Source organism: Myotis yumanensis, unplaced genomic scaffold (genome assembly GCF_028538775.1).
Source record: "Myotis yumanensis isolate MYYU_CA2020_CCGP unplaced genomic scaffold, mMyoYum1.0.hap1 SCAF_1, whole genome shotgun sequence".
Lineage (NCBI taxonomy): Eukaryota > Metazoa > Chordata > Mammalia > Chiroptera > Vespertilionidae > Myotis > Myotis yumanensis.
This window is the reverse complement of record NW_027223752.1, coordinates 139,314,892-139,330,577: the sequence shown is the minus strand read 5'-3', so window position 1 is coordinate 139,330,577 and position 15,686 is coordinate 139,314,892. Positions and strand designations below refer to the sequence as shown.

The 15,686-nt window shown below is 42.2% G+C and overlaps 1 protein-coding gene and 1 long non-coding RNA gene across 3 annotated transcripts in view; both read left to right on the top strand.

Annotated features, from left to right (window-relative positions):
• LOC139017551 (cyclin-Y-like protein 1) overlaps positions 1-7,249 on the top strand; it is a 52,846-nt gene extending 45,597 nt beyond the window's left edge. Inside the window, exons 9-11 of the mRNA XM_070426192.1 lie at positions 2,310-2,476; positions 5,816-5,978; positions 7,139-7,249. Of these exons, the coding sequence (XP_070282293.1) occupies positions 2,310-2,476; positions 5,816-5,978; positions 7,139-7,249 (441 nt within the window). The remainder of the gene's footprint in view (positions 1-2,309; positions 2,477-5,815; positions 5,979-7,138) is intronic.
• Positions 7,250-7,890: 641 nt separating this feature from the next.
• The window catches only part of LOC139021731 (uncharacterized), a 40,021-nt gene continuing 32,225 nt past the window's right edge, over positions 7,891-15,686 (top strand). Inside the window, exons 1-2 of one of the 2 annotated variants that reach the window (XR_011473542.1) lie at positions 7,891-9,087; positions 9,883-9,924. This is a non-coding gene — a long non-coding RNA (uncharacterized lncRNA). The remainder of the gene's footprint in view (positions 9,088-9,882; positions 9,925-15,686) is intronic. The other variant, XR_011473543.1, reaches the window with a different exon arrangement.

The window sequence follows — 15,686 nt, the reverse complement described above, 5'->3', positions numbered from 1 at the left end:
AGCATTGAGCACTTCGACCTCACTCTCCTTCTGGAACCTCCCTTATCTTCCTTCTTTTTTCTGTTTTCCTCTGGTTTTGCCACCATGCTAAGCCACTCCTGGTGACTTCTCCCTTCAGTGCTGAATCCTCACAGACCTAAGTGCTGAGGATAGAGGAGAGACATGGCTGAATAAAGTGTTTGCTTTTATGGCGCTTCTGTCCTACTGAGGAAGAGATAAATATTTCTTTAACTGAGTGTTGTTGAAAGGTGAATATCTCAGGTAGTAGTAAATATCACGAAGGTACAGCAGGGTGACGTGATATCATGCTGAGAGGGGCTTGCTACTTGAGAGAGGTGATCAGGAAGAGCCTCTGTAAGAGATGACATCTGACCCTGGCCTGACTGAACTGAGGAAGATGAGAGCTCTGGCGTTATGTGCAGAGGGAATAAGTGCCAGCCTCTGAGACGGGAACTTATACTTGGTATTTGAGTAAGAGTGAGGTATGGCCAGTGTGGTCAGAGTGTGGAATGAGGGGGAGAATGTAGGGCATGAGGACCGAGAAGGGCAAGTGCTACCTGATTGGGCCTTGCAGCTTGCAGGCCATGGGAGGAAGTGACATTTTTATTTGTTTGGTGGAAACACTTTGGCAGAGTTGAGCAGGGTGGGGAAGTGCTCTTGATTAAAAAGGCTATCCTGGCTGCTTTGGGGAGAATGACTATTGCTGGGAGTCTGAGTGGAGGCCAAGAAGCCGGGCAGTAACAGTGACATGGGTGATAAGTGACAAATAGACTAGGAAGCAGCCTCACTATCAGTGACAGGCAGAGATAACAAGAATTGCTAACAGATTGCAGGAGGTTAACTCAATTGGACGTCTTTGGCCAAGCACCTAGGCAAATGGCAGTGCCCCACATGACATTAGGGAATGCGTGAGGTGTGGGGAGCTGGGGTGAAGAGCTCTGGTTTGTATGTGCAAATGCACCGATGACCTTAGCAGTAGTAGATTCAGTCGAGTGACAGTGCCAGGGGCAGACTACAGTGGGTGAAGGAGAGATGGGAGATGAGAAGCAGTTTCAGGTCATTCACTGTGAGCAAACAGAGAGGAGGCATCCTAGGGGTTGTGGGGGGTGGGATGGGTACCACGTAAATACATTCATATTGGGGAGAGTCTCTGGGCCACAGGGAAGTGTTCAAAAAGAGATAACTGTGGGAGATGTTCTTCAGAAGTGGGATGGGATCAACTTCACTGCTAGAAGAGTTTCAGTGAGAAGAGAAATCTCAATTCCACTGACACAGGAGGGCAAGTGGTATAAATGAAGGATTAATGGTACATACCAAGTCTACAGTTAAGACCGCAGGAAGTTAAGTGATTTCCAATGTTGTATTTGTCTCTATTTCCATCAAGTAGACAGTTGAACCTTGTAGGATACGATATCTGAGCACTTGGAGCTTTGGAGGATTGGTGCAACCTTTCACTAAGAACACATGATGTTTAATAACCATTTGTTTTTTAAAATACAGTTGGGTTTGAAGAGCTTTGGCAAATGTGAGCTGTCAATCTGGCAGGTTTAGAGGAGAACCAGGGAGACAGAGACTGGCAGCTCTGCTACCACCTGAAACCAACAGAACTGACCAAGCTTCAGGTTGTGTAAGACAGAGATGGATTTCACAGAATCATGATGGAGATGTGAGGCTTAGGGGATATGAAAGGACTATCCTTGGTGTGCGTGTGTGTTTCTTACAAAGGCACTAAGTTCAAGTATACTTGACAATTGTCAACGCCTGATTCAAACATGCCTGTTCACACTACCTGTCCTGCGGCACCGCACAGCAGCCACTGGGGGGCTGTCTTGACCAAGTTTTAGCTTCAGCGTGGGCCACAAAGGGACTAGTTACTGTGTAGAGAAGGTACAGATGTGCTCAGTGTTGGCAGGGATTTACACATTCCAGGATTATGTAAAATCACCACTAACTACCAGCCAGGTATGAAACAGTGCATGTGGTGGGCACTCAAGTGTCTGCACTGGGCCTGGACGGGCTGCCCTTTGCAAGTGGGAAAGTAACATTTCTTCAGGAAGTCCTTTGCTAACTTGTCCATTCATTCCTGTGACCAAAAATTGGGCTGGAAATTCCACATGGGAAAATAGGCAACAGAAGTATCTGATTTGCAACCGAGACTTGGCCTCTGGCTTTGGCTAGCCAACTAGTCTCATGGCCAGAACCTAAAAATAAAAGGCATGTCGAAACTGACGAAACCTGTCATTCTTAATAGTTATTATCACAGCACTTAAACTGAGCTAGAATCAAAGACTGGTGTTTTACTTTTGCAGGTTTACATAGAAAGACTTTTAACATATGCTGAAATCGACATTTGCCCAACTAACTGGAAACGAATTGTTTTCGGCGCCATTGTTCTGGCTTTCAAGTATTGGCACGATCTGGATATATCAAATTCAATATTCTGTCTAATCTGCAAGGGCATTACAGTCAAGGACTTGTGAGTTTGCAAGGTTTTGGTGAACTTTCTAACCATTTTGTATTACTGTATTTGCCCCCATAAAGTTTACAGATTAAGAAATGTTTTTAAAATTTAGAGTGTGCAAAGAACTGAACTATGCATAAAATTACATATATTTTGTCCGAGCTTGTTTGGCTCAGTGGTTATAGCATCAGCACAGACTGAATAGTCCCAGGTTCAATTCCAGTTAAGGGCACATACCTGGGTTGTAGGCTCAATTCCAGTAGGGACGTGATAGGAAGGGAGTAGGAGGCAAATAATTGATGTTTCTCTCTCTCTCTCTCTCCCCCTCCTTCCCTCTCTCCTTCCCTCCTTTCCACTCTCTAAAAATCAATATTAAAATATCCGCAGGTGAGGATTAACAACAACAACAAAATTACATACATTTTTCTATTCACATTTCCTATAACATATCATATTCTTTCTAATTAATTAGTAGGTTTCCAGGTGTAATTATTCTAATAATCTGTGTGATAATTTGAAATGTATTTCTCTGGTGGTTATTGGCAAACATTGTATAAGTTCAGATGCACAAGCAACCGTACTTTAAATATCTTTATGGATTTTTAGGGCTGCCTACCTGTTCTGGTCTTTTTTTTCCCTCCTTTATAAAATTTACTTATTTTTATTATTCTTGTCAATAAGACTTTACATTTAATATTATTTTTGTATTAGTTTCAGGTTAGAAAGTCATGCTTTGCAACGTGTTTTCCACAATATTTTTAGTACTGACCTGACATCCTACCTCATTATTACAGTATTAATGACTATATTTCCCAGGGTTTACCTTATATTTCCATGAGTGTTTTATAACTGCCAATTTGTACTTCTCAATTTCCTCACCTTTTTTCACCCAGCCCCCCAAACTCCTCCCTCTCTGATAACCATCAAAATGTTCCCTGTATCTATGAGTTTGCTTCTGTTTTGTTTGCTCATTTATATTGATCTTTGGATTCCATATATAAGTGAAACCATATGGTATTTGTATTTCTCTGACTAACTTATTTCCCTAACATACTACCCTCTAGGTCTATCCATGCTCTCACAAATTGCAAGATTTCATTCTTTTTTATGTCTGGGTACTTGAGTTGCTTCCATAGCATGGGGATTGTAAATAATACTGCAGTGAACATAGGGTGCATATATTCTTTGGAATTAGTGTCTTGGTTTCTTTGCATATATACCCAGAAGTGGAATCTCTGAATCATAAGACAGCTCCATTTTTTAATTACTTGAAAAAAACTCCATACTGTTTTCCACAGTGGCTGCACCAATCTACATTCCCACCAAAAGTGACAAGGGTTCCCTTTTCTCCATATTTTGGTCAATACGAGCTTTTTAAAAATTTTATTGATGATCGCCATTCTGACAGGTGTGAGTATATCTCATTGTGGTTTAAATTTGCATCTCTCTGAGGACTAAATATACTAAGCGTCTTTTCATATGTCTATCAGCATCTGTATGGAGTCTTTGGAGAAGTGTCTGTCCAGGTCCTCTGTCCACATTTTGATTGGGTGGTTTGTATTTTGGTGTTGAGTTGTATACTTTTTTTTTTTTTAAATATATTTTATTGATTTTTTACAGAGAGGAAGGGAGAGCGATAGAGTTAGAAACATCGATGAGAGAGAGACATCGATCAGCTGCCTCCTACACATCTCCTACTGGGGATGTGCCCGCAACCCAGGTACATGCCCTTGACCGGAATCGAACCTGGGACCTTTCAGTCCGCAGGCCGACGCTCTATCCACTGAGCCAAACCGGTTTTGGCAAGTTGTATACTTTTTAAATAAATTTTGACTATTATGAGATATATCATTGTCAAATATGTTTTCCCATTAGTAGGTTAGGTTGTCTTTTTATTTTGTTGATGTTTTCCTTTGCTGTGCTAAAATATTTTAGTTTGATACAGTCCCGTTTGTTTATTTTTTCTTTTGTTTCACATACTGCAGGTGATGTATCAACAAAAAAATATTATTAAGAGAAGTGTCCTAGATTTTACTGCCTATGTTTACTTCTGGGAGTTTTATAGTTTGAATTTAAGTTGATAATCCATTTTGAGTTTATGTGTGTATATGGTGGAAGAAGGTGGTCTAGTTTCATTTTTTGTTTGTATCTGTCCAATTTACTCTACACCATTTATTTTTTTATATATATTTTATTGTTTTTTTTACAGAGAGGAAGGGAGAGGGTTAGAGAGTTAGAAACATTGATGAGAAAGAAACATCGATCAGCTGCCTCCTGCACACTCCCTACTAGGTATATGCCCACAACCAAGGTACATGCCGTTGAATGGAATTGAACCTGGGACCCTTGAGCCTGCAGGCCAACACTCTATCCACTGAGCCAAACCTGTTAGGGCCCTATACCATTTATTGAATAGACTGTCTTTACTTATTGAATGATCTGTCCTCCTTTTTCAAATATTAATTGACCACATAGTTAATTTATCTATAGGCTTTCTATTCTATTCCATTGGTCTATATGTTTATTTTTATGCAGGTACCTTGGTATTTTGATTGCTATAACTTTGTTTATAGTTTGATAGCAAGTAGTATGATACCTCCAACTTTGTCTTTCTCTGGATTGCTCTATTTAGGGTCTTTGGTGATTCCACATAAAAATTTGGATCATTTGTTCTACTTCTGTAAAAGCTGCCATTGATATCTTAATAGGAATTTTATTTTAGGTGGTATGACATTTTAAAGATGTTAATTTTTCCTATCCATGGGCATGGTGTATGCTTCCGTTTTTTGTATTTTCCTCCATTTCCTTGTTAGGTATTCATAATTTTCCAAGAGTTTTTTCCTCAGAGATATTAGTGGTGGCTCTCAATGGATTGTTTTGTTACTGTGATGATGTGCCCGATCCTTTTGTTGGCACATCTCTACTTTACTAATCACCTTCCTGTTATGGGCCTGGTGAAAATGTCTGCAAGTTCTTCAGGGCTAAGGAACAGTACATCATTCCTTCCATCTGAACACTAGAGTGGGGCCCTGTGAGTGAGCAAGGAGCATGAACCTACAGCTGCACTAATGGGACTCTGATGAATAAGCCTCTATAGTCAGCAGCAGTTGAGCACAAGAGACGTAACTTCCTCCCCTTGTCCAAAATTCAAAAAGCTGGATGCAAGAGGGACGACAAATAGCTGTACCTTGCCTATGTCTATTTGAACATTAGTGTACTAGTCCAGCTAGGTAGCCTTTATTTGTTTCAAAACAAAACTCAGAGTCAACCTAGTAGTTTAGAATGATAATTTTGAAGATAGCCAGGTTGACTAAAATTGCCCTGTATTAATTTTGTGTTTTCCTTCTTGCCTAGAAGTGAACTGGAAAGACAATACTTTTATCTACTACAGTTTAGTCTTAATGTTTCCGTCAGTGTCTATGCCAAATACTATTTTGACCTTCGGTCCTTAGCAAGTGACCACGGATTGCCTATTGCATTTGCTCCTCTTGGAAAAGAAAGAGCACTGAACCTAGAGGTAAGGCTGTGGGATCCAAAGTGGGGTTTGCTGCTAGACACCAAAACCAATATCTGTGGATAAATCTTATTATGTAGTAACTAGGAAAATGAGAAGCTTTTTACACTAGCACATTGAAGAAGACTTATGAACTCTTTCACATCATATTAGAGGTATCTCTTCTGGTTTATTTAAGAATCCCATATTATACAAAAATGATTTCTGTGACCATGATTCAGAATAATTTATATCCAATTTAATCTTGGATGGTTTTTTTTGGAAACTCTGTTCTTATTTCTAGCTATATATGAATAATTTCTTACAATTGTATAACTAATCACTTCTACAACCATATTCTACTTACCACTGTTAACTCAATTTGCAAATTCATGTCTTTTCTGTATATATCACAGTTTAGTACCTTTAGTTTGTTAACAAATCTAGCCTGAGAGACTTATACTAAGATTGTAGAATATGTGCTTCAAACACTTGCTATAGAAAGTATATAGGTTTTTAATGGAGATGGTAAAGTACATTGAACAAAGTAATTATGGCTTATGGCGAATATAAAACAAAATTATTTTCAACAGAAATGGACACTTTTAAATTGGACACTTTCTGTGGTACTTTGATGGTCCTTTAGAATAAGACCTGTTTCTACCTTAATTAATGTGCAACTGAAATAGTACCTTTCTAGTGCTTCAATCATTAGCACTTTCCTACCTTTCAATCAAGTACAACCCATGCCTGCCTCATTAAAATTTGCCTAGAGCAATTGCTAACTAATGAAGATTGGCTAGAATTTAAATAGCTGAGTCAACAATGGCTTTGTCCACGTGTAAGTTTATTATGTTTATGGAACCAAGTGTACAGGCAACAGATGATATTGTTGTTAGGACCTTGTCACACCTTTGACATCATTGAGAAAATCCAAACTGTAAATTCTAAGTTCCCCTTTGCTCTGGCAATCTAATCACAGTCCCTAAATGACTTACCTTAGTGAATGAGCATGAAGTAGGATCCCAAGGACCAAGCAGTGTATACGCCAGCTCTCTGAAGAGGAAAAACTGTAATCCATATAAAGAAGTGGGAATGTGTGGCTAACAATGATGCTTTCTCTGTGAAGGCCGCAACTCCTTTATTTTGAATGTACCTGTGTTCTATCTCATGTCTCCCCCTAGGCCATTTCCAGATATTGTGAAAACAAAAACCTGTGCAGGGTGGCCATAAAAAAATCTGGCAGCTGTGCTAACCTTACTGATGTGCAGCATGCCCATGCCATCTTATCTTAAGGAGGAATGAGGGCTGTGACATGATGAGCGCCTCATCTGCAAGGACTGGAGAAGAATCACCGCTCCTGCTCCAATCCCAGATAAGTTCTTTCCTTTTAAGGGGGGGGGTGGGGGGGGTATTGACATAATGAGTTTCTCACCTACCGAAACAAGGACTGTTGAAATATAATATTTCCTATTCTGGCAAGTTTAGTATTTCCTCTTAAACATAAGTGAAAGGTTTTAACCTGATGAGGATCTATTTTAGCCTATGCTTAATTTATGATACTTAGTATTTTTCATTTCCCTTTTGTTATTTTTATTACTAGAGGATATTACATTTGTTTAATTTTGTTTTCATTTTTGGATAAAAAGGAAATGTCTCTCTTAAACTTTTAAAAAGTTCTAGTTAACCTCACAATTGACAATCTCTTTTGAGCTTTAGAACTCTCATTTAGAAAATGTAAAGTATCTATTTCTATACACTATAGTTTCAAATGCTTTAATGTTTACTTTGATATTGGGGAAAATGGACTTCTTAGACATAAGGAAATTTCTTAAATATTTTCCATTGCTTCTTAGAGCAAAATAGGCACTTTCTTCCCCCCCCCCCCCCGCGCCCCCCCCCCCCCCCCCCCCCCCCCGCCAACCATTATCTGTTCTTTGCATTCCTTCTCAACTTTTTGGACATTGTTGCTGTATATGAATTATTTTAAAATAATTTTAGTTCTGAGTTTTCATTATAGTTTTTCAGACATTGAAGATTTCTCTACTTTTTAAGTTGATTTTAGAGAAGAAGGGAGAGAGGAAGAAACATAGATGTGAGAGAGAAACATCCATTGGTTGCCTCCCAGACAGTTCCCAAGACATGGGATCAAACCCAAAACCTGCACATGCGCCCTGATTGGGAACCAAACCCACAACACTTTAGTTAATGGGAAGACACTCCAACCATCTGACCCAGCCAGGTCAAAGATTTCTCTTTAAAATAAATTCAATAACAACTATTCTTATTATAAAAATCATATATTGTGTGGTCTTTAGCCTTTGAAAGTTGTTATGTAACTGGCCTAAAAACTGCCAGAATGAAGTTGTGAAAAGGAGATTTCTGGTGGTATAGAAGCTAGGTACAAAGGGTGCTGTTCCGTATTACTTTCCAGGACCATCTTACTAGCAGGTGCCTTTTGGTAATTGGTAGTTCCAATGGCTTATCTATATATCTATATATATAAAAGGCTAAATAACCAACTGTCCATCCAGCCGACCAGCCGACCAACCGGCCGGTACATATGACACACACTGGTCATTTAAAAATAAACCTTGACTCATGCATGCATGATACATATAAAGCTCTGGCTGACATACAGTCAGTCGCTTAGCCTTATATATATATATAGATTATGACATGTAATTTTTGCAGTAACATAAGTACTGCATGGATCTTTCTTCTAATTAATTTCCTTTTGATGTACACAAATTCATGCATTGGGCCATTAGTATTGAATAAGTGACTTATTCTACCTATAATGCATGCCATTAGCTATCATGTCTGGAAATTGTTTTTAAAGAAATTAGACAACCGATTTCTAGAAAATAAAATTTCATTGTTTGTGATCTACATCTTGCTTTCCCTGTAGGACTGTCTGTGTTGCACTATTGCCTTTTTGAGTTAAAATGTGTCTGTGATGTCAGCATTTTCTCTCCTAACTCTGCAGTTACAATGGTGAATTCTAATAGAACATTAGCAAGGAAGAATTTTAAAAATTTGGACACTTCCATGATGTTTCTTCTTGAGGCTTTTCAAGCATAACCTTTCAAAAAATTTAACATGTTTAGAGTTGGTAATACAGTTGAAGGAGGTGAGTAGAAAATATTCACGAGGATGATAGTCAAAAGTGTCATTAAGATTGGTTTTAATATTTTCCAGGTTTTACTGGGTTGCTCTAAGCATAATTAATATTTCATTAAGGTTATCAAAATTTTAGCGGGAATAATTGAACTAATTAATTTTTTTTAAAAAGATTAGATGCTTAAAGCCAGTCTCTATATTAAAAAGTAAGGAAATAGTAAGATCTTTTTATATAACTTAAAAAAGAATCTTTATTGTTCAAAGTATTACATATATTCCCCTTTACCCCATTGACATCTCCCAGTCCGCTTCCGTTCCCACCCCAGGCTTTCACCAACCTATTATCTGTCCACGTGTTATGCATATATGCATACAAGTTCATTGGTTGATCTCTTCCCAGGCCCCCATGCTCTCCTCCCTTCCCCCTGAGGTTTGACAATCTATTCGATGGTTTTATGTCTCTGGATCTATTTTGTTCATCAGTTTATTTCAGTGATGGCGAACCTATGACACACGTGTCAGAGGTGACATGCAAACTCATTTTTTTGGTTGATTTTTCTTTGTTAAATGGCATTTAAATATATAAAATAAATATCAAAAATATAAGTCTTTGTTTTACTATGGTTGCAAATATCAAAAAATTTCTATATGTGACACGGCACAAGAGTTGAGTTAGGGTTTTTCAAAATGCTGACATGCCAAGCTCAAAAGGTTCGCCATCACTGGTTTATTTTGTTTACTAGATTCCACATATGAGAGAGAGCATGTGATATTTATCTCTCTCTGACTTGCTTATTTCGCTTAGCATGATGCTCTCCAGGACCCTCCATGCTGTCTCAAACAAAGGGTAAGAGATTCTTCTTTTTTACTGCTGCATGGTATTCCATGATGTACATGTACCACAGTTTTTAAATCCACTCATCTGCTGATGGGCACTTAAGCTGTTTCCAAATCTTAGCTATTATAAATTATGCTGCTATCAACATAGGGGTGCATATGTTCTTTCTGATCAGTATTTCTGATTTCTTAGGATATATGCCTAGAGATGGGGTCACTGGGTCAATGGGAGTTCCATTTTTAATTTTTTGAGGAAACTCCATATTGTTCTTCACAGAGGCTGCACCAATCTGCATTTCCACCAGCAGTGTACTAGTGTTCCCTTTTCTCTACATAATTGCCAACACTTGTCGTTTGTTTATTTGTTGATGATAGCCATTCTAACAGGTGTGAGATGGTACCTCATTTGTCATTTTGATTTGCATCTCTTGGATGAGTATTGACTTTGAGCATTTTTGCATATGCCATTTGGCCTTGTGTATGTCCAGTTTGGAGAAGTGTCTTTTTTAGGTTCTTTTCCCAGTTTTTAATTGGATTATCTTCCTTTTGTTAAATTGTGTGAGTTCCCTATAAATTTTGGAGATTATACCCTTATCCTATATAATAAAAGGGCAATATGCAAATTGACCCTAAGGGAGGAACAACTAGGAATGATCAGTCCCTATGATGCACACTGACCACCAGAAGGAAGACACTCAACACAGGAGCTGATCCCTGGTGTTCAGTGTGCTTCCACAGGGCGGGGCGCCACTCAGCCAGAAGCTGGCTAATGGCTGGCCAGCTCAGTGGCAGTGGTGGGAGACTTTTCTGCCTCTGCAGCAGCACTAAGGATGTCCAACTAACAGCCATTAGTTGGACATCCCCCAGGGCTCCTGGGCTGCCAGAGGGATGTCTGACTGCTAGCTTAGACCTGATCCCCCAGGGAGTGGGCCTAAGTCGGCAGGTGGACATCCCCCAAGGTCTCCCAGGCTGCCAGAGGGATGTCTGACTGCCAGCTTAGGCCTGATCCCCCAGGGATCAGACCTAAACTGGCAGTGGGACATGCCCCAATGGGTCCCGGGCTGTGAGAGGGCACAGGCTGGGCTGAGGGACCCCCCCGAGTGCATGAATTTTCATGCACCAGACCTTTAGTTGGATATATAATTGGCAAGTATGTTCTCTCATGCATATTGTTGTTTTGTTGATGGTTTCTTTTGCTGTGCAGAAGCTTTTTATTTTGATGTAGTTCCATTTATTTATTTTCTCCTTCATTTCCATTTTCCTAGGAGCTGTATCAGTAAACATACTGCTATGAGACATATCTGAGATTTTGCTGCCTATGGTTTCTTGTAAGATTTTTATGGTTTTACGTGTTACATTTAAGTCTTTTATCCATCTTGATTTTATTTTTATGTATGGTGTATGTTGGTGGTCTAGTTGCATTTATTTATTTATTTTTTTGCATATAGCTGTCCAGTGATCTCAACACCATTTATTGAAGAGACTTTTTTTTACTGCATTGTTGTTCTTATCTCCTTTCTCAAAGATTAATTGAACATAATGGCTTGGGTTGATGCTTGGGTTCTCTATTCTGTTCCATTGAACGATATGTCTGTCCTTGTGCCACTAACAAGCTGTTTTGATCACAGTGGCTTTGTGGTATAGCTTGATATCTAGTCTTGTGATGTATCCAACTCTGTTCTTCTTTCTCAAGATTGCTGTAGTTATCCAGGCTCTTTTTTTGGTTCCATATAAATGTTTGGAAAGTCTGTTCTACACCTGTGTAGTATGCCATTGGTATTTTAATAGGGATTGCATTGAATCTATCTATTGCTTTGGGTAGTATGGACATTTTCATGATGTTAATAATTCCAATCCATGAACATAGTATGTTCTTACAGTTGTTTATGTCCACTTCCATCTCTTTTTTCAATGTTCTATAGTTTTCTGAGTACAGGTCTTTCACCTCCTTGGTTAAATGTATTCCTAAGTTTCTGAAATTTTTTTTGTTGCAGTGACAAATGGCATTAATTTTTTTTTTTTAGTTTCTCTCTCTGAGAGTTTATTATTGGTATATAAGAATGCTAGTGATTTATGGGTGTTAATTTTGTATCCAGCAACGTTTGCAAAATCCATGATTAAATCTAGCAGTTTTTTGGTGGAGTCCTAGAGGTTTTCTATGTACTATATCAGAGCATCTGCACATAATGACAGTTTTACTACTTCCTTCCAATTTGCATGCTTTTTATGTTTTCTTCTTGCTAATAGCTATTGCTAGGACCTCCAGTACTGTGACCTGCACAGCTAGGGTTCAGGATATGAAGAAGGAGCTGACACACAAATGAAAACTCTAGACAAGAAATATGAATTATTAAGGGGTGGGGGCCAGGTGGAGACCTCTCTCTTGGAGAGGCACACTGAAACCTGGCCTTATCCGCTTTTTATTCAATTTTAGGTACACATCTTGCCCTCAGTAAAGCATGGCAAACAGGTAGCAGACTCTAAGGTCAATAAAGATCAGTAGGGTCCAGTAAACATTTACTTTGGGGCTATTAGGTCAGGAAATTGCTTCAAGCCACCGCTATCTCAAAACAAACAATGGTGCTTGCTAACACCCAAGTTCCATCGGCCTTCCACTTTCCTTGGTGCACTCTCATGATAGTATCAGCAGTGGGTGGCTTCCCGCACTCCAGTACTATCCTATCTAATAAAAGAGAAACATGGTAATTAGCATACGACCGCTACCCTTCCCATTGGCTAATCAGGGCAATATGCAAATTAACTGCCAACTAAGATGGCGGTTAACCACTAACAAAGATGGCGGCTAATTTGCATACTGAAGGCAGGGTAGGACAGCGCAAGCCGCCATCCAGGCCCCTGTGAACCATTGGGGTGGGCGGGAGCTGGGGCTAAGGCAAGCGGTGCTGATCACTACACCGGAGCCCTCCCCCGCCCACCAGAGACACAGGGCCCACTCCCCTGTGCGATCTGCAGGCGGGCGGGGGCTGGGGCCAAGGCAAGCGGTGGTGATCGCTACCCCTGCCTACCAGAGACAGGAGGCCCACTCCTGTGTGCGACCCAGGGGTGGGCGGGGGACCGGTGGCATTGCTTGCCTTAGCATGAGCCCCGCCCACCCACCTGCTGGGAGCCATCCAGCCCAGGGCCAGGAAGGCAGGAGGCAACCCTGGAGCACTGGAGCCACCGGTTCTCCCAGCTGTCCACGCTTCATGAATCCCAATTTTTCGCGGAGGCGACAGCTGCAGGATCCAGAGCAGGAGACAGGGGAGTGGGCCAAGCGCAGCTCTGGCTCGGGCTTGATGGAGGGCACCGGCGGTGGCATGGAGGAGATCTCCCCAGGGGGCAGCGACTCCCCCTGCTGCCAGGGAGATCTCCTCTGCACTGGTGGTGCCCTCTGTCCAGCCTGAGTCACACTCAGCCTGCTTCCCTGACTCCTGCTCTGCGTCCTGCAGCTGCTGCCTCTGGGGAAACTTGCGATTCATGAAGCTAGGGCGGTGGGGAGGAGGAGGCACCTAAGAAGTCCCCAGCCACTCAGGGAGCTGGGAACTTTGTGTCAGGGCGCTCTAGGCGGGGCCATGGCAGAGGGGAGCTGGGACTCTGGCACCACCACCGCCGCCCCCCAGCTGGCTACTGCTGCTGCTTTGGCTGCTGGAAGCTCCTCTGCTGCTTGGGGTCCAGGAGCAGGAGGCTGGCCAGGGGCCTGGGCCAGGTCAGCAGTCCCCGCCGCCGCCTCAGCAGCAACAGAGCAGGCAGCAATACAATGGTGAGCGGGGCCTGAGCCCCACCCGCCTGCCCAGACACAGGGCCCTCTGAGAGAGAGAGAGAGAGACGGAATTTGGCACCCCGCATCCCTCCCTGATCAACCACTGTGTTTCAGGCCAGTGAGGGCTGCCTTCAGGCTGCAGCTCCAGGTCCCTCATCCCCACCCCAGGCCCGAGAACACAGTGCTGGGCAGAGGCACCCAGTGGTTCTGGAATGCAGTGCAGCAAGGGGCAGGCACAAGGTTGGGGAGGGAGGGCTGTGTTTACACCACCAAGTTCCCCACTTCTGCCCTGGCCCACATCCCTCCTCCTTTCCCTCAGAGGCCCATGGGGCATGCACAGCCCTCCGGCAGTGGGGGTGGCCGGCCAAGCCGTGTCTGGCTACAGTGGGGCCAGTGGGAGCCCGAGGCCACCCCAACCCCCACAGGTCCTGGGCAGACGGTGGCTCAGTGGAGAGTGGTATCTCCATGCATGGTGCCCAGGGGCGGCTGTGAGCTGCTGCAACCCCACCCCACGCTTCAGGGAGGGGGAGAAGGCTCGCAGCCACCAGCACCCTAGGCTGCACCGCCTGGCCTGTGCCTCAGCCTGCCAGGTTGGCAGGGTCCAGAGAAGGTGAGCTGTTCCCTTCCCCCAGTAGTAGAACAGGGAGGAGAGCGCTGGGTGCAGGGAGGGGACCTCAGCTGGGATCCTCCTGGTGTGGGCCCGGGCAGGGGCCGGTGCAGAAGTACCAGGGCACAGTTGCTTCGGTGTCTCGGTGAAGTTTGCAACTGACCCAAGGAGGAAACCCGGACTTCATGCCGGGAGTCATGAATTGCCAGCACTGTAGCCACTTGAAAACAGCTCCACTTGGAATGTGAGGCAGTTGTATGTTCAGCTGAGAAGTGAGGGGGCTGAACTCTACCGTCGCTGGGCTCCTTGTCAGTCTGAGGCCCAAGCGTCCACCATGACAAGGGGAGAAATGAGCGAGGGGCCCGGATGAAGGGAGGACAATTGAAGAAAACCATGTCTAGACTTTCCCCAGCCCTCTCTTTCTTTCTGCTGCCTACAAGAGCCCCAGGCCTGGCCACAGTTCTGTGTCCACCTTTTAGTCCCCTATTCTCTAACCGCAGAGGAAAGAAATAAGGAAGGAGTCTGTGCTGCCTTCAGAAAGTATCTATATACCTGATTGGCCAGTTGCCTTCCATAGAGGGAGGCCAGACTTTGGCTTAGGCCCGCTCCTCACAGGGACATCAGTAGGACTTCCTGTGAGGGCTCCCAGACTGTTAGAGGGGGCAGGCTGGGCTAAGGGATGCCCCTGAGTGCACAAATTTTTGTGCACCGGGCCACTAGTGTTGAATAAAGGTGCTGGAAGTTGACAACCCTATGTTGTTCCAGACTTTAGGGCTTTAGTTTGCAGGGAGTTTTCATTACTGCTTCTACTTCATCAGTACTTATTGCCCTATTCAGGTTTTCTGTGATTTGAAAATTCTTTTATTTCATTTCATTTTTGGAAGGTTGTATTTTTCTAGGCATTTTTCTATTTCATGCAGGTTGTCCAGCTCATTGGCATATAGTTGAGTTGTTCATTGTATTTTCTTACAATCCTTTGTATTTCTGTGATGTCAATTGTTATTTCCCCCCATTTATTTCTGAATTTATTTATTTATTCACGTTCTCTCTCTCTGTTTCTTGATGAGATGGTCTAAAGGTGCATGGATCTTATTTATCTTTTCAAAGAACCAGCTCTTGGTTTCATTGATTTTTTGTATTGTATTTTTCACCTCTATTTCATTTATTTCTGCTCTGATCTTTTTATTTATTTCCTTCTTACTATGGGTTTTTTCTTGTTGTTGTCTTTCAAAATATTTAGGTTGTAGTGTTAGACAGTTTTTTAGCAATTTTTCTTGTTTCTTGAGGTAGGCCTGTAGTGCTATGTACTTCCCTCTCAAGATTGCTTCCACTGTATTTCATAGGCTTTGGGTTGTTGTATGTTCATTTTCATTTTTTTTTTAGGAACTATTTGAGTTCTTCCTTG